At 39.0% G+C, this 25,112-nt stretch overlaps 1 protein-coding gene across 1 annotated transcript in view; it reads right to left on the bottom strand.

Annotated features, from left to right (window-relative positions):
* LOC141334962 (cytosolic phospholipase A2 gamma-like) overlaps positions 1–15,377 on the bottom strand; it is a 39,621-nt gene extending 24,244 nt beyond the window's left edge. Inside the window, exons 1-6 of the mRNA XM_073840183.1 lie at positions 15,273–15,377; positions 14,880–15,106; positions 11,226–11,387; positions 1,015–1,126; positions 680–822; positions 397–595 (exon numbers count right to left, since the gene is read on the bottom strand). Of these exons, the coding sequence (XP_073696284.1) occupies positions 397–595; positions 680–822; positions 1,015–1,126; positions 11,226–11,387; positions 14,880–15,106; positions 15,273–15,377 (948 nt within the window). The remainder of the gene's footprint in view (positions 1–396; positions 596–679; positions 823–1,014; positions 1,127–11,225; positions 11,388–14,879; positions 15,107–15,272) is intronic.
* Positions 15,378–25,112: the final 9,735 nt, after the last annotated feature.

Raw genomic sequence — 25,112 nt, 5'->3', positions numbered from 1 at the left:
TCCTATTGGTTTATTTTGCATGCTAATGGTAATAATCTATCCATTGGCGTGATTGGTTATTTAATTTTGTGATGTAACAAAAAAAGGGCTGTTTCAAACCACATTCCTGGGACAGGCTTTAGGAAACTAGTTTTAAGGAGAAAATACTCTGCAATGGTGTTGATTAACGGATTGGCACATGGTTTGTGCCAAGCATATTTAAAAAAAAATTGATTTTCAATACAGGGGGACTTTAAAAATTATTAGCGTAATGTTTGTTGTGTGCAGTAGAAAGGGTATAAATATGTATAAAATCCATGATTAGTCGACCTCAAATAAAAACACACTTTAATACTGAACATGGCCACCTCTACCGTCAAAAAGACATAGAAGGTTATGTTATGAAAAGTAACTAACCTCTTTCACAATTGATGTGACATACACCACTGCCCAGAAATCAGTCAAGCTGAAAAGACCGTTTTCATGGTATTTGTATAGTTTGGCCCATGCATCTGTCCAGCTGACTCCTGGTCCACTGATTCTCCTGATGATTTTGTCTTTCACAGTCTGTAGTTTGCTGGACCAGTCTGGTTCTTTGTATAAGGAGGCCATACACCTTCAGAGAAGAACATACTGCGGTCATTTTTGACATTCAACCCAATTCAATCTCTCTGTGTTTGTTGTTTCTCAGGGTTCATACCAGGTGGATCCAGAGACTCCGCTCAGATAAAGGATGCAGTCCAGAAGACCCGCTTTATCGAGCTCAACCAGGGATCCCAGCAAACCCACCATGGCTCTTTGTCCTCCTCCAGAACCCAGTAATGCAATGTTTGGCACTTTATCCTGAAACACACACATCGTTTAAAGCATTAGACTAATGCCATGATTTTCACAATCAAGAGTACAACTATGCACTGTTTGACATCTGATGTTCATTGGTCACAGAATTATTTCATGCAGTTATTTCATGGTTACAGAATTAGTCATACCGGTATAACCAGTTAGATATATGAAGTATAACCTAAGATGTTTTACCTGACTGCAGCCAATGTTTAACTTCTGTAGGCATTGTAAAACAGTGTTTCTCCTTCTGGCTACATACTCTCCCTCCTCCTTATTCAGAGAATGTCCGATTCTCACCTTACCACTGCAACAGAGACATAGACAGATCGAGCAGTGCTGATTCAACTTCACCTAATTGTTACCTAAATATTCTAAATCTAAATACAATTTAGTCTGCAATTAATTTTAATTTTTAATTTCTCTGAATTATCCAGATAATTTATAGATGTTAATTGTGTAAGAAATGCAGCACTATTGTTATCCCATTATTATAGGAATCTGTGCGGAATTACCTTCCCTGGGGTTTGGATGCACTCATCTATAAAACAAAAGAGTTGACATTAAAGTAAATCATTTGATGAACTCATATTTCTCGAAGCACAACCATTTTCAACATTGTTAATAATCAGAAATGTTTCCTGCGCAACAAATTAGCAAATTAGAATGATTTATGACACCAAAAACTGTTAACTTAATACACAGAAAGGCTCCTTATGCCGAGTTCAGAGTGCACAATTTTTAAAGTAGTCGCGTCACAGATCTTTTCACACTGCATGACTATCTGGGGTAGCATTCCGTCGCTGCTGTGTTCACACTGCAAGATGGATCGGTGAACGGAGGGTTTCACACTGCATGACTTTATAATAGGGAGAATCACAGACAACTTTGCCCAGGTCTGCAAACTACGTCTCACAACCAAACACACGAGAAGTGACATGGAAACAATGCAAGGTCACGCGTGCAAGGCCGGAGTTCTCACGTGAGACTGGGATTATTATTAAAAATGGTAGCCCGCAAGAAGCTTGCCATACAAATTGCATGTGCACTCATTTGCAGCGAAAATAAAAAAAAGAAAAGAAGCCCTTTTCTGAATCAAAGTCATGCTAACTCCTCTCCCAACTTTCAGCTGGCCTGGATGTTGCTGTCTTATTGGCTGTAGGTAATCCCCAATTGTGATTTTCAGTCAGAAAACATTTCACACGGCATGATATTGAATCGCCGACAGGTCCAGATATTTAGCATGCCAAATATCTCACGGGTGTCGGCGACTCGTCAGCGATTTCTCTCAGATCGCGTCTTTGATCGTTCACACTGTGTGATTGTCACTCGCGTGAACGAGCACCGATTTGCCTGTGATTTCGGGCATTTGTCGGCGATTTCTCAAAACCTGTCGGCGAGTCAATATCGGGGCTAAAATCATGCAGTCTGAACTCGGCATTAATGTTGCTATTGCTAGACACAGAGATAAACGCAAACAATACTCAGCAATCTGAGAAGCGTCTGGGTGGGTGTTAAATATTGTGTGTAACCCGACTGCAGGTGAAAAATGTAATCAGGAAAATGGAACATGGGAAATGGAGTCTGGAGTGCAATGTCACAGTCTGTGTGGTGTAAGTGTCAACAGACAAGATTCGTGACACACTGATGGTGCGTTTCCACTACAGCATCAAATCCCCGCTCAGTGCCGCTGGCAACGCTACAACGCCACTGCTTTGGTGATTGTCAAATAAATGGATGTGAGGCTATATATCTAACGGTTTGGCATATTGAGACCAAACTTCTTGTGTGTTATAACAAGCATAATGTGAGGCCACCTGCATTGTTTGGGCACAGTGCCACCTAGTGGTCAAGAGATATTTAAAAAAAAAACTATTTTTGCTCAATGGTCAACTTCTCAATGGTTTGGCCAAAATCCCTATCCAATTGGGTGTTGGCCATTTTGAATTTTGTAGTAAAATGCTATTTTTTACGAACACATTGACGTATCATTACAAAACTCGGTATGGGTCATCAGCACAATGCCCTGAATGAGCATGAGAAGTTTCAAGCCAAAATCAAATATTCACATGCTTATAACTTTTGTTGCAGGAGAGGGGAAATAGAAGTGGCCGCTTTAAGACCGCTATTTACGGGTGTTGTAGTCCACAGCAAAATGTAATGTGGGGTAGTGTAGTTCTACACATGTGCTGATGTGATGTGCGCTCTCGCTGTGTGTTGTGCAGTTGAATCGGATGGGAAAAGTTTTTATTCTGCTTTTTTTTTTTAAGTTCACTCAAGTTATTCCACCCGGGAGCTGTTTGCACTGTGAACCTGACAACACGAAAATAAGTAAAAGAACAGCATGCATCAGTAACTTTTGTCCGTCTCATCCTTTGCACGAACATGAATTGACGAGCTGTTACGCTGCCGCTGGTGATCGCTTGCCTTAAGCGGAGAAAGTAACACTTTGTGTGTGGTCAACTTTTTTTACGGGTGTCACCTTTTTAGACTCCTGAATTCCTGCCGAGTCCAGCAATACCAAACATGCCAGGTTTTGCCTTATGGTTTGTGCAATGTTGCATTTCATAGGAAATTTGTAAACATAACTTGCTGGCTATACGCTAATGCCCAGTTGCCAAAAATTTTATAGTTGGTGGCAAAAAATGCAAACAAAGTCAACCGTCTGTCATTTTTCTCTTCTCATATACAAAAATTTATACTCCAAAACAAAAAGAGATATTCTCACCAAATTTGACACACACGTGTATAAGCGTATTATGATAGAAAATGCTACATTTTACAAATGCATTGGTGTACCATTATGAAACTTTGTATATACCATAGACTGTAAAAAAGATGGACAACGCGTTTCCGCTTCTTTCCACTATAGAAAAGTGAAGCCAAAACAGCTCAATATGGCCGCTACCATCTTGGGGGAAGTTACGTCATTTGGAGCCAGAGCATGCGCAGTAGAGGTTCGTTTGGAGCCAGAGCATGCGCAGTAGTGTCGTGAGGCGGAGCCGCGGTGTCAAAGTCCCGCCCAAACTCTCGCAGACCCAATCGCACGATCACAATCATGACACCACACCCCATTTTTATAGCATCAAATAACTACTTAAAAGCAAACTTTTTAGAAAAACGAACACCTGAGCATGGATCAGCATTATAAGAACTACCTCACACGATGGAAACCATCTTTGGAAAAAAAATATTTCAAGTGTAATTTGATTATTTAGTTTGGCTCAAGTCCCATTAGATTACATGGAGAGGGCGGGGTTTATGACCTATACTGCAGCCAGCCACTGGGGGGCGATCGAAAACTTTTGGCTTCACTTTTCGAGACTCGTGCGGCACACTTGATCGAGACCAAGCGTGCCGTAGGTGTCCTGAAAAGTGAAGCCAAAAGTTTTCGATCGCCCCCCGGTGGCTGGCTGCAGTATAGGTCATAAACCCCGCCCTCTCCATGTAATCTAATGGGACGTGAGCCAAACTAAATAATCAAATTACACGGCAAATAAGTTTTTTCCAAAGGTGATTTCCATCGTGTGAGGTAGTTCTTATAATGCTGATTCATGCTCAGGTGTTCGTTTTTCTAATAAGTTTGCATTTAAGTACTTATTTGATGCTATAAAAACGGGGTGTGTTGTCATGATTGTGATCGTGCGATTGGGTCTGCGGGAGTTTGGGCGGGACTTTGACACCGCGGCTCCGCCTCACGACACTACTGCGCATGCTCTGGCTCCAAACGAACCTCTACTGCGCATGCTCTGGCTCCAAATGACGTAACTTCCCCCAAGATGGTAGCGCCCGTATTGAGCTGTTTTGGCTTCACTTTTCTATAGTGGAAAGAAGCGGAAACGCGTTGTCCATCTTTTTTTACAGTCTATGATCGAGACCATGACCTGAAATAATTCAAAACGTTTTGAGACAGCGCCACCTGTTGGCCAAAAGTGATAAGCCATTAAATCATAGTTCTAGGTGTACTACAATATGTCTCTGTTAATTGACTAAATTCATCTTAAAATGGTTTCTTTTACTCATTGGTGTAGTTGGTCTGGTGCTTCATCAAATAAAAAAAAAACATTTATATAGGCCACAACCAACTCTATTTAATTCATTGTGTTTAATGTAAGATTTAATTACATTGTTTTAAGATTTTGCACGTTCCACTACTTACACATTCAGTTTCTATGCAGCCTATCTCTCTGGTTTTATTACACCTACCTTTTATATTTATTAGAACTTTAACATTATTAGCATTATTAGAACATTGAACATTAAACTATTAGAATCTAAAATGACACTTTAAATCAGTGGTCTCAAACTCAACTCCTGGAGGGCCATAGCTCTGCACATTTTCGCTCCAACCCTTATCAAACACACCTGATCCAGCTAATCAAGGTCTTCAGGATTACTAGAAATTTAAAGCAGGTGTGAGTTAAATCTGGTTGGAGCTAAACTCTGTAGAGCTGCCGCCCTCCAGGAATTGAGTTTGAGACCTCTGCTTTAAATCATTAAAAACCGTAAATTAAAAGTTAAAATCACTCAATTCAAAAATAAAATAAATAAAAAACGGACTACATTTTAACTGGTAAGAGGAATACAAATTAATTAATTCAACTTAGTAATTAGAGCTGTATAAGATAGCTTACATTTGATTTTTAAGTTTTCCGCTATTATTAAAATACACTTATATGGAGGTTTAAACAACAAAAATGTACTGTATATTTTGTGTAAGCCTTGCACACTCCTGACAGCAAAATGGATATATTTTTGCATGACTTTCTAACCTTTACTGATGAAGAATATACCTGGTGACATGTCAGTTATGCACTGAGGTAAACACAATTTCTCAAAATCATTAAACAGCACAGATCGATTTGATGATCGACATTAAGGGCTGCTTAAGAATAAGCGTGCACATCAAATTATCTTGACTCATTGAACCTGGATCAAATTAGTGAGATTGTGTAATTGTCGTTTTTGGAACTGCTTTAACTCCAATTGATTTGTTAGGGTTGCCAGTAAAGTACTGTTAATTTACAGCTCTGAATTTTACAGTATTTTGACATAATTATAACATAGAAATTAACTTTGCTCTAATTGCTATAAACTATAAACTAGCATTCATACCATGTTAGTACACTGTAAAATGCTTTCACCAGATTCAACTTAAAAACATAAGTTCAGCAGCTGCCTTAAGTTTTTTAATTAAATCAGCTCAAGTCATTTTAACTTATTACAAACAAAATTTGTTGATTTAACTTATGAGTTTAAATGACTTAAGTTGATTTAACTTAAGTTTAGCAGCTGCCTTAAAATGTTATGTTTTTAAGTTGAAACTGGTCAAAACTTTTTACAGTGTACTGTGAACTTATTCCATTTGCGTCATCTGAGAAGGAATTTTTTTAATATAAAACTGCAAACACTTAATGTGTAATAGTAAAATACCATTAAAACATTAAAAACATTCTTGTAACTCAAATCATTGCAGTTCATTGTTAGCTATAGCACACATGTATGTACTTAACAAAAAATCATCACTGTATCAGCAACTTCACTGTTACTGTCTTTGCAGAGCAGATCATCACAGGATCTACTATCCAGCACAATAGTGACCCCTAAACTAAATTAAACTAACAGATCACTCTTGCGCAAAAACATAATACAGTTGAATTAAATATTTACTCTTGTTATCAGTTCATGACTTTGCATAACTGTTTTCTGTATTCACTAATATTTCATGAAAATATTTTTTTTTTTCATTTAGTTAACTGACTGTTATGTTTTACAGTATATTTTTCCTTGAAATAAAAGGAATTTACTGACAGCACAGTTGCCAGGAAGTAACTGCTTTTGTATAGTTTGATGCAGTGAATTAATTACAGTTTTGAATTGAATGAATTAACAACTAAAACAGCATTACAGCTTCACAATACTACCCAGACTGATTCTATTTCTGTCAGATGTCTACGGAAGTGCTTACCGAGAATTAGCAGATGTTTAGATGTTTTTGGTTTTTTGGACACTACAATGATGGTGAACTTAACATTAGCTTTTCATTGACTGTTGTAACTGTGATTTTAAACAGGTCTGTTGTGACAAAACAGGACTAAAACATATCAGTGACTACATTTTGCTAATGACATAATCATTTTTAAACACCAGGTTCATTGTTTTTTTCAGTGTTTCTTCTCTTACCAAAGCGATGCTCTATTACCATATTATAATATTATGAAAAACCCAGCATGCATTGCAGCATGAAGCTTTGAATGTCACCATTGTTGAGATTCATATGCTGATTCTTGATGCCTGTGTGTTTAAAGGTTTTATGCATAAGATATATCATAATAGTTTCATTGCAAAGTGTTATACAGCTATTGTAAATAACATGAAACTAATAAAAATCACACCATGTCATTATAAACTAGCCACTGAATGATGCAGATGTATTTTTTATTAGTTAATGAAAACTAAAGTTGTTAACTAATGTTAGCAAATTAACCTTATTGTAAGTGTTACCAAAAGTTAAAAGCAGTAAACAATGGATGATCTGAAATCTATTACAAATAATTTAAAATTTTAGTTTAAGCTATAATTGAGGCTACTTTCAAATATGACATTAGATAGCCATACTACAGTTGACAAGTTCATGTAATCTCACTTTCTTGCGCAGTCAGATAAATTTTGGTAGTGTGCAGGTCATAGTTATTGCCCATATTTTAAAGCTTATTACTGATAAATGTGGAATTCTTTCTAGCTATTGTTTTCACATGCCAATTATAATGAAAAATAAACCTTTTAATTGCTGTTCTATTGCTAAAAAGACATTATCTACATAAAGCTTTAAAACATTTACTTACTGTTCTTGTTAATCCTGGGTCTTCAGCAAAAGCACCACACATACAGTATAACAACACAGCAGACGTTGTCTCTCTGATTGGGCTGAAGATACTCTTTTATAGGGCTCTGAAATGAAACTGTAAGTCTGTCATCATGAGAAGTGGAGGTGAAGAATGTTAAGTTACACAATCATTTACAGAGACCATGAAAAATGTGATCTTTCCTGAGAAATTAATCATGCAAATCCCTTGAAGACAACTGATCAGATTTATGTTGGTGTGTTGGGGGAAGAAGTTTGTTGAACCTCACCTTTGATAGAAGGTTCTTTTCTAAGAAAAGAAGAAAGGCTTAATGTACGTTAGGTTACCAAAGACTAATAACATTAATTATCAAATAAAAACATTTAGGTGGATATTATTACAGTAATACCCTCAAAACTATCAAGTTTGTGGGTGAAAACAGATTTACATATTGCAAAATCATGAGATTAGTTGTGATTGCTTATGTTGATGTATTGACTTCCACATTATTTCAAATTCTAAACAGTGTCAGAAGTGATCTTTTTCACATATGGGGCAATATTTTGGGTCAGAGGACCAAATTACAAAAAATTAAATCTTTAAATAAATTGAAATATTTAAATAAATAATTGTTAATACAACATGAAACTCTTTAAATTAATTATTAAATTACCAAATAATAAATACTGGCACCTATTGCATCCACTGGCATTCTTATTATCCATTTGAATCAGTTCGATTTCTTCTTCTTTGTCTTATGTTTCTTTCACTCCTGAGTCTGACAGCCCATAGAACCATTTGCAGGAAAGTTATGAAATTTGGCACACAGGTGGAGGACAGTCTCAAAATTAACCATAGCAAGTTTGGAGTCTAAAACTCTCTAGTGCCTCCATTTAGTTTCAATCATGCTTATGCTAATACATTTTTTGGCTATTTTTAATAGTTCATAAAACCTACTTTTTCTAACTTGCCCTAGACGGTTTGTCTGATTTCCACCAAAATTGGCTCAGATCATCTTCAGACTGTGCTGGCAAAAAGTTATAGAAATCAAGTTGATTAGTCAAACCGTTCTTGAATAACACGTGAAAATGAATGTGGGTGTGTTTTTTGGGGGCAGTCATGGCCTAATAGTAAGGGAGTCTGACTTGTAACGCGAAGGTTGCAGATTTGAGTCTCAGACTTATCTATAAATTTTTACATTAAAAAAAAAAATTTACAAACTTATTGGTGTATTGTTATACGGAACTCAGCCTGTGTCTGACAGTACACCAAAAAGTTTGGGGCAGCGTCACCTTGAGAAACAGCGCCAACAGTTATAAAAAAAAAAAAAAAAGGTAATAACATTTTATTAAATTGGCCTATTGTAATTAAAGTGTTCTCAATATATTCTGAGGTCCCTTTAAGGCGTCATGTCACCCAGTGGCCATCTTTGAAACGCCTCTCGGGCATGCAAGAATAAATCCATAGTTAATTTTGGTAAGCATTGTTGGGTTTCCCACTGTTGTGGTCTGTGCGTATTTGGGGGCCACAGGAGGCCTCCAGGGCGGATGAGGGAGCTCAGGGCACCATGGCGGAGCAGAGGGCTCAAGGAGCCATGGTGAGGCAGGTAGTACTGGGAGCCATGGCTGAGCAGCCTCCATATCCTTGGCCTCAACCCTCAGCCTGGCCACTACGGCTGTATATTGTCCCCTCCGAAAAAGTCTTTGGGGAATTTTACAGGACTTGGCCGGGTGGCTTGACTCGGGAACAGGCGGCGGGCTTGAGTAAGCAGCTGCTGTCAAACTTGACCTGCGAACGTCCGGCGGGCTTGACTTAGAATTCGGAACAGTTCAAGAAAAGGAAGAGATTAATCAGCTCGATCAGGGAAGAATCACAATCAGGAACTAACTTTTCCTAACTTTGTCACACATGGTCTTTGTGATATGTCATGTGATGATGTTAATCTGAAGATTTATTTTCCAAATTTTAAGACTTGCCAAGGACCAGATCATCTTTTATAATGTCCTGATACAGAAAACCATGGAATTCAATAGGGTGTCCTAACTTTTTCATATATATTTATTAGGGCTTTCAACATTAATACGTTAATGCATGCAATTAACACAAAGCCCTTATGGCGTTAAAATAATTTAAAGCAAATAAAATTGCGTTATTAATGTAATTTGCGTCACGCAGATGATGTTGGGGGCTGGGAGGTATCTAGCATCTACATGATAAACTTAGGGACAGCCGTGGCCTAATGGTTAGAGAGTCGGACTTGTAACCCAAAAGTTGCAGGTTCGAGTCTCAAGTCAGGCAGGGATTGTAGGTGGGGGGAATGAATCACCAGCACTCTCTCCACCCTCAATACCACGACTGAGGTGAGTCCCTTGTTCAAGGCACTGAACCCCCAACCGCTCCCCAGGCGCCGCAGCAATGGCTGCCCACTGCTCCAGGTGTGTGTTCACTACTGTGTGTGTTTTTGGAGCGTTGAGTAATGTATTATGGACATATCTCACAAATTATTTCATAAAGTGTAGAGAGATTGTAAATAAGAGATTGATTGTGCAGTGTAGAGAGCTTCGTTGATTATAATGGAACTTTTTTATGAGATTGCGATGAACTATGCAGTCACAACTGCACTGCAGCGCATCTCCATTCAAACACAGCGTTATGAATGAACGTGCATTTGTAAAAGAATCTAGTGAGTCAACGATCCAATCACCCATTCATAAAGAAAGCCACTTGCTTTATTCCTGAATGAATCAGCCATTCGAACAAATTAATTAATAATTTTTTTTATTTGGTATTGTGTGGAAACTAAACATGGACTAGCCAACCAGGCAGTGCAACATATGGAATGTCCCTGCGGTAGACTCAGTCTAGCCTGGGTGAGACCAATACTGAGCAGAGACAGCAGAACAGTTCTGCCAGGGAAGACACAGACTCACCATGAGGGGAGTCGTACCGTGAAAGAATATACACGTGGAATTACCCGTAGGGGGAATCGCAACACATGGGTACCTAGTCTAGTACTAGACATGACTTTTGGCATACACACAAGTGCTAGACCTGGTGTCTGGCGCTGTGCCACGCTTGATTGTTGAGGGTGATGGAGGAACTCCAAACAGAGCTCACCATGAAGGGAACTCTACCTGTGCCTCCCCAAAGCGTATCCTAATCAGCTGGACTGTCTCGGAGTGGAGTCGCATGGTTTAGCTGGATTTTGCCTGGAATGTGAATGGCAAGAAGCGACCTTGGATGCTTCTGATTTTAAAGGCGGCGGCGGCCGAGTTGCAACATGCAACATGAGTGTAGACCACCCTGACTACTGATGTATGCAACAGCTACATTGTTGTCCATCCAGACCAGTACATGCTTGTAATGTAGCAGCAGTTTAAAACGGTGCAGATCAAACAATACTACTAGCAACTCGAGGCTGTTGAGACAACAACATGCCTGGACACATAAACTTGAGGAACTCCTGCTCGGAAAAAAGCAAGGTCCGACCAAGGGCTGAAGTTTTGGAGGCAGGACGGGGTGACTGAAACCCATGCGAAGCCAACACTAAAGTGGTCTCACCTGGTAGACCTGGAGAAGGGCCATAGCATGCAGGGCAGCCTGTCCAGCAGATCTATAAGCCTTGGCTCAATTCGCATCGCAATAGCATTCGCAACTGGGGGGATCTCCACGTAACCGTTTGCTTCGCCATCAAGGGTGGTGAGGATGGAAGAAGCACTAGCTCTGTTTTGGGCAGAATAAGGTGCTCTCCAAGACCTAGTGACTTTTTCATGCACCTCCAGGAAGAAAGGCACTGGGAATGGGTGCTGGCAATCAGCCAATCGTCCAGCCTTGAGTGTTCAGGCAATGGCGGAGCCTGACACTCTTGGCGGCCCAGGAAAAAGCATGTATGTACCAACAGCACCTTAAAAAAGCACAAAAATGATTTGTGTGTCTGTGCACACTTGGGGAATAAAGCTAATTTTGATCTGATGCCTAATTCTGATTCTGCTTATTAGCTGAGCAATTTAGTGGCACCAGTTTTAGGTGCAGTGGCAAAGTCGCGAAATGTGATCATTTAGTCGCAGTCTGAAGCCCTGATTCAAAACCCCAATAATCCTGACTCGACTTGTCTTTAGACTTACTGTAGGTGCTTTAATGTACTCAAAGGGAATACATAGCATAAACATCTGATAGACATTTTGCGTTCATGGCAAATGAAGTTCTCTGGTATAAACCAAGGGAATAAATTGAGAGATGGGTTTGGATTGGCCAAGTGTGGCATTGATGAAGACGGTTTGAACATGATCTGTCTGAACATGCAATCACAAACAAACACATTTTCTCTTGAAGTTCGTGTGAGAAAAAAAATTATTCTATGAGTTACATGGAATGTTGATGTCTTTTGTTTAATGCAGTGGTTCTTAACCACGTTCCTGGAGGCCCCCCAACATTGCATATCTCTGACACACCCATTTAAGGTCTTGGAGTCTGTACAAATGAGCTGATGATCTGAATTAAGTTTGTTTGATTAAGGAGACATGGAAAACATGGGCTGTATCCGAAATCGCCCCCATACCCTCAAATAGGGCACTATTTGAGGAAACGGCCATTTTAAGTGGTGTGCTGAACCATAGTGGACGCTCTCAAGTGCACTCATTCAATCCCACAATGCACTGCAAAAATGAGTGTACAACCGATGTACACTCAACAGCTAGAGGTAACCCATAATGCACTGTGAGAGTCGCGCCCTCTTAGCATCAGCCAACAAATGATTATATTATTTTTTATTTTAAGCTAAAACTGCCTGTACTCTGATTTTGCTGTAAATGTTTAAAGCAAATTGCTTTGTCAGGCTGGCTATACACCATAGGTGGGGTAAAATGCCCCCTTGGTACAAATCTGGTGGCTACGGTGACCTCGGAATAAGAAAGAAAGAAACTAATATTAGCGTAGATGACATTCTTCTTCTGATGCAACAAGTACATCAGGTGTTATGGAAAGTGTTCCCGGTTCCGGTTGACCTAATTACTGCAGCCTAACAATCCTTTAATGGTTAAAGAGATGTGTCTTTAATCCAGATTTAAACTGACAAGAGTGTGTCTGCCTCCCGAACAGTGTTAGGCAGATTGTTCCGGAATTTGGGCACTAAATCTGAAAATGATCTGCCGCCCGCAGTTGATTTTGATATTCTAGGTATTATCAAATTGCCAGAGTTTTGAGAACGAGGCGGACGTGAGGGACTATAATATGATAAGAGCTCGCTCAAGTACTGAGGAGCTAAAACATTCAGGGCTTTATTAGTAATTAGCAAGATTTTAAAATATATGTAATGTTTAATAGGGAACCAGTGCAGTGTTGACAGAACCGGGCTAATATGGTCATACTTTCATGGTTCTAGTAAGAACTCTAGGTTCCTAACTGATGACCAAAAATTGACCGAGCAGCCATCGAGTATTCAACAGTATTTTAGATTAATTACATGCAGAAGTTTTTGGTCCAATAATTAACACCCCTGTTTTTTCAGAATTTAGCAGTAAGAAATTACTTTCCATCCAGTTTTTTGTGTCAACAATGCATTCTGTTAGTTTTTCAAAATTGGTATGTTTCACCAGGCCACAAAGAAATATAGAGCTGAGTATCAGCAATTAGAGCAGAGACTGAGAGCCAGGCCTTCTCGTCCAACATCAGTGTGTGATCTCACAAATGCACTTCTGGAAGAATGGTCAAAAATTCCCATAAACACACTCCTAAACCTTGTGGACAGCCTTCCCAGAAGAGTTGAAGCTGTTATAGCTGCAAAAGGGGGATCGATGTCATATTGAACCCTATGGATTAAGAATGGGATGTCACTTAAGTTCATATGCGAGTCAAGGCAGTTGAGCGAACACTTTTGGCAATACAGTGTGTGTATGTATGCACACATTTATGTACCAACAGCACCTTAAAAAAACACACAAAAAATTTGTGTGTCTGTGCACACTTGGCGAATAAAGCTAATTTTGATCTGATGCCTAATTCTGATTCTGCTTATTAGCTGAGCAATTTAGTGGCACCGGTTTTAGGTGCAGTGGCAGGAAAATTTTTTGTCTTTAGACTTACTGTAGGTGCTTTAAATGTACTCAAAGGGAATTCATTACATAAACATAACGATAGACATTTTGTGTTCATGGAGTTCTCTGGTATGAACCAAGGCAATGAATTGAGAGCTGGGTATTGATTGTGCCATTGATGAAGACGGTTTGAACATGATCTGTCTGAACATGCCATCACACAAATACATTTTCTCTTGAGGTTTGTGTGAGAGAAAAAATATTCTATGAGTTACATGGAATGTTGAGGTCTTTTGTTTAATCTAATGTACATCAATCATTGGCATTAAATGAAAAATGCCTTAAGTGTAACTGTCATCATCTGGTGCATGCAGAGATCCGATTCAGTCTTGATTGACCTTAACTCCTATTACATTAAGACATTCAGATTAAGTATCATTACATTAAGTACATTATAGGTTTCAGAAACATTTAACCGCACTTGACTCCACCACACTGGTCTTGACAGTTCTTTCTACATAACATTGTATGTCAGAGTTTAAACACAATTCACATAAGTTTTAAAGGTTAGAAGGCCACAGTTCATTATATAAAATGCCCCCCCCCCCCCCCCCCTCTACTGTTTTTCCCAAAATAACCACAAGATTAAAACAAGATTTAACACTTTTTTTATTGTAACTATAGACTACACTGACATGTAGCTTACAATGGTGATGTACCGGAGAGAAAATGAATTTCACAGTAAATGATCTCATTTTCAGCAGTAAGAAAAAAAGTGTTTTGAAGCTTGCTGTTTTGTAGAGCATCAGTTATATATAATATGAGAACAGTAGGGCCTCTAGATGGTGTACGTGTTTATTAAATAAAAATATAATTATATTTTCAGATTGACATTTTTTTCCTAAAGGGCAGTGGCCAATTACTGTATTTATTCTGTTTAAATACAGAATAAATACAGTAACTCAGGCAGACCAGCTTGTTCACATTTTCTGGTGACAAACTAGATCTCCTCTTCTGCACAATATGGCCTGCTAAAGAAAAAAGTCTCTTGCATGGGACAGTTGTGGCAGGAGTCCCCAAGTATTTACCGGCAATGTGGGCCATCTTACCATAGACAGAAGTGTGCTCTGACCACCACTTCAGTGGACACTGATCTAGACTGGCACTGGGCTCTACCTTGTACCTCTCCACAGTATTGTCCTCTGGTGTCTCCTCATCTGATTCTGAGTCTGATCCTATCAGTAGCAGGGCTGTTTTCTTCTTGGGTGGCTGAGGGTTCTCCTCCCTGAGTGGCTGCAGAGCAGGTTCTTCTCCCTTCACCAACTCACTTAGCTTTGCCCACACTGGCTCCCTCTCTGCTCTGGGCAAGCACTTGAGGTCCTTAAATCGTGGATCTAGAGCAGTCGCCACCTTTGATGATTAAAAAATAATTATTATTGATAGATGAAAATTTCACTTTCCAAATCCAACCTCCATATCTCTTCATGACTCATTCATCTATTCACTGACAAATCTACTGGCTTAACAGTCTATAATGGTCAAACAATGCAGTTATCTTCTGGTCAGGCTGACATACCTTAAGCCATTCCAGGTTTATATTCTCCCTCCGCTGGTTGAGGTCCTTGGTGAAGGCAGCCTTGAATCGCACAATATAGGCAGGATCATCATCTGAGATCTTCATCGTGTGCTGGAGGTGGCACAGGGCAGGTAGAACCACAGAGCAGGATACATACTTATCCCCACCAAGGAGCTCAGTGATGTACCTACACACACACACACACACACACACACACACACACACACAGAGAGAGACAGACAGACAGACAGAGACACACACACACACACACACACACACACACACACACACACACAGACAGAAACAGAGCAATAAATAATTCATGACTGATTCATTTAACTCAGATGACATTTAAAAGAACTTGTATGCCAATTCATGAATACGCTATCTTTGTAGACCATACCTGCATGGCTCCAGCAGTTTCTCTAGCTTTGCCAACTTCTCATATTCAGCATTTGTTGGGAGCGGGCCCGGACATAGGCATGGGCAAGGTGGGGCAATGCCCCCCTAAATGCTGTGACTGCCCCCCCAAATGTAAAGGTATGCAAAATTCAGAATTTCATAAAACAAATAAACTAAATAGCCTTATGTTATTTATCTTATTTACACAAAGGCATGTCATTTCTGTCTCTACATGATCGCGCGTTTACAATGTCTCCTTAGCGAAAACACGGACGGGATCGCGGACTCCATTCATAAAAAACGACTTTACTATAGCGCAGAATACCACGGAATTTGTCGATTTTTGGATTAATAAATCAAAAGTTGGTCTGTCACTTAATTCAAATCGTGATATGGACTAGTGTCTGTGAAAACTGAAATGCAAAAAGACTGGAAAAAGAATTTAAAAAGACTGATGATGATGGCAATGTAGAGTTTGTAGACCTCTCCACCATTTGCAAATATCTACACGGGAATAAAAATGCCTTTCCTCAGCTTGTGATTGGAATATGTGACCCTGGACCACAAAACCAGTCATAAGGTTAAATTTGACAAAACTGAGATTTATACATCATATGAAAGCTCAATAAATAAGCTTTCCATTGATGTATGGTTTGTTAGGATCGGACAATATTTGTCTGAGATACATCTATTTGAAATCAGAAATCTGAGGATGCAAAAAAATCTGACTGAGAAAATCACCTTTTTAAGTTGTCCAAATTAGGTTCTTAACAATGCATATTACTAATCAAAAAATACATTTTGATATGTTTACAGTAGGAATTTTACAAAAAATCTTCATGGAACATGAACTTTGCTTAATTTCCTAATGATTTTTGGCATAAAAGAAAAATCAAAAATTTTGACCCATGCAATGTATTTTTGACTATTGCTACAAACATACCCCAGCGACTTAAGACTGGTTTTGTGGTCCAGGGTCACATATTATCTGCATCATGCAAGAGCTCTTTCTCTACTTTGTCTCGTGTTCTTACTCCCTTCCGCCGCACTATTGCTACATGAAAGAAAAAGAAATTTAATTATTCTGGCTCAGGAGAAGGGCATAACCACAAGCCTAGATATGGATGCATTTGCTTTTTGCACAGAAAAGCAGACGACTGATGCTTTAATGATTGTTATAAGCCATGATGTGTACAGAACTAAGAAATAAAAATGACAAAAAAATACACACAAAAAAAATAAATAAAATTAAAGCTGCAAGCAGCGATGGTAGGGCCCTCGCACTCGGGCTCACCGCCGATCGGTGGCGAATGGTGGGCACTATGCTATTAACTCAGAAAATGTAGGAGGAATATATCAAAGTCATTGATATGTGCCAATCTTCCTTCTGCCAGCTGGTGGCGCTATGCCTATAACTGAATATTGGCATGCAGATGTGTTCAGGCCAGTGCTTTTATCAAACATATGAAGTTTGGTGAAGCTTGAACATGGCATGCTTGAGTGTAAGTCATGACATATCCTGCTGCCAACAGGTGGCGCTATTACAAAATATTGGCTTTTAGATGTCTTCAAGCCAGGCCTATTGGCAAACATGTCAAGTTTGGTGCAAATTGTACATTGCATGCTTAAGTTAGTGTAAAACAAGTAATTTGCTGTTGCCAGCTGGTGGCGCTATGACTATAACTAAATATTGGCATGTAAATGTATTCAGGCCAAGACTCTTATCAAACATATTAAGTTTGGGGCTGATTGGACATTGCATGCCTGAGTTACAGTAACTTCCTGTTTCATTGCATTAAGAGTATGCTTTAGCACTTAGCTAAATGTTGCTAACATGTTTCTAGCATGTTGCTACCCTATTTAACACTTGTTGATATTTTTAAAATGTTGCTTGGCATCCACAACAGTATTAAACATGTGACTTCCTGTTGCCAGCAGGTGGCACTATCACTATAACTGAATATGGGCATGGGCTTGTGTTCAGACCAGGACTCTTATCAAACATATTAAGCTTGGGTCAGATTGGACATTGTATGCATGAGTTACACTTATTTTTCTTTGTATTAATATCATGCTTTAGCTCTCAGCTAAGTGTTGCTAGCATGTTTTAACATGATTCTAACATGATGCTAGCCTATTTAAAACTTGCTAAAGCTTTTTATTATGTTGCTAGGAGTCCGTAACACCATTAAACATCACTTCCTGTTGTCAGCAGGTGGCGCTGTGACTATAACTGAATATGGGCATGTATATATCTTCAGGCCAGGAGTCTTATCAAACGTGAAGTTTGGGGCTGATTGGACATTGCATGTCTGAGTTGCAGTAACTTCCTGTTTTATGTCTTTAACAACATGCTTTAGCACTAAGTAAGTGTTGCTAGCATGTTTGAGTACGTTTTAAACTAGTTTAGCACTCAATGGCTTTTTTAGTGTGTTGCTAATAGTGTGTCACAGTGTTAAACATGTCACTTCCTGTTGACAGTAGGTGGCGCTATAACTATAACTGAATATTGGCATGTAGATATCTTCAGGCCAGGACTGTTATCAAACATGTGAAGTTTGGGGCTGATTGGACATTGCATGCCTGAGTTACAGTAACTTCCTGTTTCATTGCATTAAGACTATGCTTTAGCACTTAGCTAAATGTTGCTAAAATGTTATAGCATGTTTCTAGCATGTTGCTACCCTGTTTAACAGTTGTTGATTTTTTTAAAAATGTTGCTAGGCATCCACAACAGTATTAAACATGTGGCTTCCTGTTACCAGCTGGTGGCGCTATGACTATAACTGAATACGGGCATGGACGTGTGTTTAGGCCAGGATTCTTATCAAACATGTTAAGTTTGGGGCTGATTGGACATGGTATGCCTGAGTTAGAGTAACTTCCTGTTTTATTGTATAATTAGCATGCTTTAGCATATTAGCTAAGTGTTGCTAGCATGCTTTATTATTTTTGTAGCATGTTGAATATTAAGTTTGGGTCAGATTCAACAGTATATACATGAGTTACAGCAATTTCCTTTTGTATTTGTATTAATAGCATGCTTTAGCTCTTAGCTAAGTGTTGCTAGCATGTTTTAGCATGTTTGTAGCATGTTGCTAGCCTATTTAAGACTTGTTAACGCTTTTCAATATGTTGCTAAGAGTCCGTAACAGTGTTAAATATGTAATTTCCTGTTGTCAGCAGGTGGCGCTATGACTATAACTGAATATGGGCACTGACGTGTGTTCAGGACCGGACTGTCATCAAACATGTGAAGTTTGAGGCAGATCGGACATCGTATGCCTGAGTTATAGCAACTTCCTTTTTCATGGCGAAACATCAAAGTTTGTCCGGCCGCCACGGACACGCCCTTCGACGAAAACTCTAAAGCTTCGCAATTTAACATCGCAAAGGCCTTATGATGACACTCAGCAAATTTGAAGATGATCGGATAAAAACTGTAGGAGGAGTTCGTTAAAGTATGAGGCCTGAAAATGGCAAAAACTGCACAAAAATCGTACAGGAAATTCAATATAACGGACTTCCTGTTGGGTTTCGGATGTTGCACCAGGAGACTTTTTTGTAGGTATTGGTGTGTTACATATGTGTACCGAGTTTCGTACATGTACATGAAACGTAGCTCGAGGGGCACTCCGTTGAAATTTTATAGGTGGCGCTATCGAGCCATTTTGCCACACCCACTTTTGAAAACCATATCAGATGTAAATTTTCGCCAGGTCTGATGCGTGTGCAAAGTTTCGTGAGTTTTCGGGCATGTTTAGGCCCTCAAAAAGACTTTTCATTTTGGAGAAGAAGAAGAAGAAGAAGAATTAAAGCTGCGAGCAGCGATGAACGGGCCCTCGCACCCGGGCTCACCGCCGACCGGTGGCTTCAGGAAAACAGCAAACGGTGGGCAGTATGCTTTTAATACAGTAAATATAGAAAAAATATGTCATAAGTCATTTAAATGTGCCAAACTTGCTGCTGCCAGCTGGTGGCGCTATGCCTATAACTGATTATTGGCATGTAGATGTGTTCAGGCCAGCACTATTATCAAACATATGAAGTTTGGTGCAGATTGACCTTGGTGTGTTTGAGTTAGTGAAATATATGAGATATCCTGCTGCCAACAGGTGGCGCTATGATAATATCTGAATATTGGTCTTTAGGTGTCTTCAGGCCAGGACTCTTACCAAACCTGTGAATTTTGTGGCAGATCAGACATTTTCAGGCTAAGTTATAACCACTTCTATGTCTATGCAGAAACATCAAACTTTGTCAGGCCACCACGGACATGCCCTTTAATGAAAACTCAAGATCTTCACAATTTAACATCTCTAAGGCCTCAAGATCAGACTGACCAAATATAATGTTGATTTAATTAAATGCAATCAATGCAAGGACTTCAGATAGATGCCAACTGTGAACCAGTATGCTACAAATAAGAACATGTAATTCATGATGATAGCAAAATGTTGTTATTGCTTCCTTTATATCCACCACTTCTGCTTAAATGTCATTGTTACCTATCTGTACAATTTTTGTATAATATATTTTTGTATAAAATTAATTGTTGTCATAACTAAGAATCAATAAGGAAGACGGTGCCCAGTTGGCACATGCATTCACAGTAACCATCTGCTAGTTTGGATTTTAAGTTTACAGAATTGAAAGGGTTACACTTTAAAATCAACACACAGACACATACACACAAAATATAAAATGTTGCCATCCAGTTTCATTTGTTAAAATTAACTATATCAGTTAACATGACCAATAAATAAATAGCATTTATTAATGTTAATTAATATTAAGCTAAAAAAAAGTATTCATATAAAGGTTATGTACAGTGAATTAACATGAACATGAACACAGTTCATGTGGGTGTACAGCAATACACAATAAAGTGCTCTATAAACGCTTCATTCTTTCAAAATATCTTTAAAAATCAAGTTGAGTATTTTAACGGGGTGATATATATATTTATAACTGTTCTTAAAATTATGGTTTTCAGATGTTTTGAAGAGATAACAGTAACGTTTGTTTTGTTGTCAAAGTTTGTCTTAATTTTTTATTATTATTATTTTATATTCAATAAATAACACTATGTAAATATTGTCTATCAATGAAGATAAATTGATCATGCTAAAAAGTTGTATTTTTTAAAATCTTTTGCTATGTGACTGAATAGGACAAGTTCATGGTACAGTTAAGTAAAAAATAAATAAAAAACAACAACTGCAAAATACGAACAATGAAAGACTTAGTGACCCTTTATATTTTCTCAAAATATCAGACTCTCAAAGATCAGACATATTTATGTAATTACACTACATACAGTATGTGCATTTTGTTCAAAGATGGTCTGTAGAATGGCTCTCTACTCTGTCACCCTCTCTGCCTCTCACCCCTCCCCCCTGCAATAATGAGCTTCTCTGTGCCTGACTGAACGCACACACATACTGTAGAGACATTCACCAGAGTGACAGCAGGTTTCTGAGTTATTTTTTTAATTTTCTTTAATTCATTGAAGCTTGTATAAAATTTATATTTCCAGCACTTGCTCAGAATGATTAGATCTCTGTGTGAAAAAAGTTTTAAAGAGTTTGGATGCTGCACTTTAAAGATATAAAAAATTAGGGTTATGTTTTTTACTACATCTTTAAAAAATCACCACGTCAACACCGTTCGAGATATCCCAAATCCGCTCGCAATTTAACATCTTCAGAATCTTCTCTTCATGTTAAAAAAGTTTGGTGTGAAAAGCTGGTTGTTCTTAGGAGTAGTGTGAATTTGTTTACTACCTGATTTTTCAAAAAATCCACATTCAAATCAAAATAGCCGGCTTTCTGTTGGTCTTAGCTAATGAGTTTGATTTAGAAAGTTGTCCAGATTGATGAGAACAATATAAGTACAGAGTTTGGTGACTGTAGGAAAAACTAACCCCCCAACTTTTGTCAAAAGATGGCGCTATAGAGTGCCTGCTCCACGCCCATTTATGACCTTTTGCCAGTGTCTAACTATCATTAATATTGATGTGTGTGTTGAGTTTCATGAAATTCTAAGCATGTTATCTGCCTCGAAAAGACAGGAATGTAATTTTAAAGTTTGACACGTTGCCATGGCAACAGCATTTGATTTATCATCGACCCCTTTACATATTCTTATCGGCCGTGTTTTGACATGATTTTGATGAAGTTTAAAGAAAATCGAGTAAAATTAAGAGGCTGATTTCAAAGCATTTTGAAAATGACACACTTCCTGCTCCCAGTTGGTGGCGCTATAACTTTGACTCATAATAGTCACATTTATGGAATCGGCATCATACAAGGAACAAACTGGTGAAGTTTCATCAGAATCAGGCAATGTGTGCAACAGTTATTAGACACTTCCTGTTTCTCATTTCTCGCCATAACTTTGTCGCCTTGCCACGGCCAAACCGTTCGAGATATCAAAAATCTCCTCGCAATTTAGCGTCCCCAATGTCTTGAGATCATGCTGACCGAGTTTGGTGACAATCCCATGGAATTCCTGGGAGGAGTACGTTAAATTCCAGAGCATGCGCTTTTTAAACAGCCCTAAATATCCCACTTCCTGTTGCGTGGAGCCCATGACATAGAGTACAAAAGTTGTTCAGCTCGATGAGTTCTATATGTGTACCGAGTTTCATATGAGTGCGTGCAAGTATGTGTGCGCAGTACATCAAGTTTTCAAACTGTGTTCCAGGGGGCGCTGTAGAGGCCCTGAACCACGCCCGGGTCCCAGCCTCTGTGGCGTCCGGACGACGGCAGATTCCGACGTGTGTGCAAATTTTCAAGAGTTTTTGAGTATGTTAAGGCCCCCAAAAGTGCCCCAACGGTTGAAAAAAAATAAAAATAAAAAAAAAAAAAAAAAAAAAAACAAATAAGAATCCTTAGAAGAACAATAGGGCCTTCGCCCTTTTGGGCTCGGGCCCTAATTAAAGCTGCAAGCAGCGATGAACGGGCCCTCGCACACGGGCTCACCGCCGACCGGTGGCTTTAGGAACACAGCAAATGGTGGGTAGTATGCTTTTAATACAGTAAAAATAGGAGAAATATGTCAAAGTCACTTAAATGTGCCAAATTTCCTGCTGCCAGCTGGTGGCGCTATGCCTATAACTGATTATTGGCATGTAGATGTGTTCAGGCCAGCACTTTCATCAAAAATATGAAGTTTGGTGCAGATTGACCTTGGTATGTTTGAGTTAGTGAAATATATGATATATCCTGCTGCCAACAGGTGGCGCTATGATAATATCTGAATATTGGCCTTTAGGTGTCTTCAGGCCAGGACTCTTACCAAACCTGTGAAGTTTGAGGCAGATCGGACATTTTATGGCTGAGTTATAACAACTTCTATGTCCATGGCGAAAATCAAACTTTGTCATGACGCTACAGACACGCCCTTTAACGAAAACTCAAGATCTTCACAATTTAACATCTCTAAAGCCTCTAGATCAGAATGGCCAAATATAATGTTGACATCATTAAATCTCTAGGAGGAGTTTGATACAAGTAATTTCCTGTTGCCAACAGGTGGCGCTGTGATTATAATATAAGATTGGCCTTCAGATGTGTTCAGGCCAGGACTCTTATCGAATATGTGAAGTTTGAGGCAAATCGGACATTTTATGGCTGAGTTATAACAAGTTTTATATCCATGGCGAGACCTCGAAATTTGTCAGGCCGCCACGGACACGCCCTTAACCGAAAACTCAAGATCTTCACAATTTAACATCGCTACGGCCTTTATATTAGACTGACCGATTTTGGTGTTGATCTGAATAAATCTCTAGGAGGAGTTGGTTGTAGAGTACAGCATGACACTTCCTGTTGCCTGCAGGTGGCGCTATGACTATAACTGATAATTGGCATCTAGATGTCTTCAGGTCAGGAGTGTTATCACACATGTGAAGTTTGGGACAGATAGGACATTGTATGCCTGAGTTATAGCAACTTCCTTTTTCATGGCGAAACATCGAAATTTGCGAGGCCACGACGGACACGCCCTCCGATGAAAACTCTAGATCTTCACAATTTAACGTCACAAAGGGCTTTAGACTAGACTCTGCAAATTTGGCGTTGATCCGAATAAATCTGTAGGAGGAGTTCGTTCAAGTACGACACCTGAAAAAGGCAAAAATGACACAAATTTTGCCGAGAATATTAATATTAACCGACTTCCTGTTGGGTTCCGGATTTTGTTCCAAGAGGCTTTTTTGTAGGTATTGGTGAGTTACATGTGTGTACCGATTTCGGTGCATGTACGTGAATCACAGCTGAAAGCGCACACCGCTGAACGTCTAAAGGTGGCGCTGTCGAGCCATTTTGCCACACCCACTTCTGAAACCCAAATCAGACGTAAATTTTCGCCAGGTTTGATGTGTGTGCAAAGTTTTGTGAGTTTTCGGGAATGTTTAGGTCCTCTAAAATGCGATTCACTTTGGAGAAGAAGAAGAATTAAAGCTGCGAGCAGCGATGAACGGGCCCTCGCACCCGGGCTCACCGCCGACCGGTGGCTTCAGGAAAACAGCAAACGGTGGGCAGTATGCTTTTAATACAGTAAATATAGAAAAAATATGTCATAAGTCATTTAAATGTGCCAAACTTGCCGCTGCCAGCTGGTGGCGCTATGCCTATAACTGATTATTGGCATGTAGATGTGTTCAGGCCAGCACTATTATCAAACATATGAAGTTTGGTGCAGATTGACCTTGGTATGTTTGAGTTAGTGAAATATATGATATATCCTGCTGCCAACAGGTGGCGCTATGATAATATCTGAATATTAGTCTTTAGGTGTCTTCAGGCCAGGACTCTTACCAAACCTGTGAATTTTGTGGCAGATCAGACATTTTATGGCTAAGTTATAACAACTTCTATGTCTATGCAGAAACATCAAACTTTGTCAGGCCACCACGGACATGCCCTTTAATGAAAACTCAAGATCTTCACAATTTAACATCTCTAATGCCTCAAGATCAGACTGACCAAATATAATGTTGATTTAATTAAAATGCAATCAATGCAAGGACTTCAGATAATGCCAACTGTGAACCAATATGCAAAATTTTTCCTATACTCTGATAATGATGATAAGAACATGATTCATGATGATAACAAAATGTTATTATTGCTTGCTTAACGTCCACCACTTCTGCTTAAATGTCATTGTTACCTATCTGTACAATTTTTGTGTGGATATTGCTTTGCTGGTGACTCCTCCTGTTACAAGACATCACTCTTAAGCGCTACATAACTAAGAATCAATAAGGAAGACGGTGCCCAGTTGGCACATGCATTCACAGTAACCATCTGCTAGTTTGGATTTTAAGTTTACAGAATTGAAAGGGTTAGACTTTAAAATCAACACCCAGACACATACACAAAAAATATAAAATGTTGCCATTCAGTTTCATTTGTTAGCATTAACTAT

This window comes from Garra rufa, chromosome 5, assembly GCF_049309525.1.
Source record: "Garra rufa chromosome 5, GarRuf1.0, whole genome shotgun sequence".
Classification (NCBI taxonomy): Eukaryota; Metazoa; Chordata; class Actinopteri; order Cypriniformes; family Cyprinidae; genus Garra; species Garra rufa.
The sequence above is the reverse complement of the archived record's forward strand: the minus strand, read 5'-3'. Positions and strand labels throughout refer to the sequence as shown.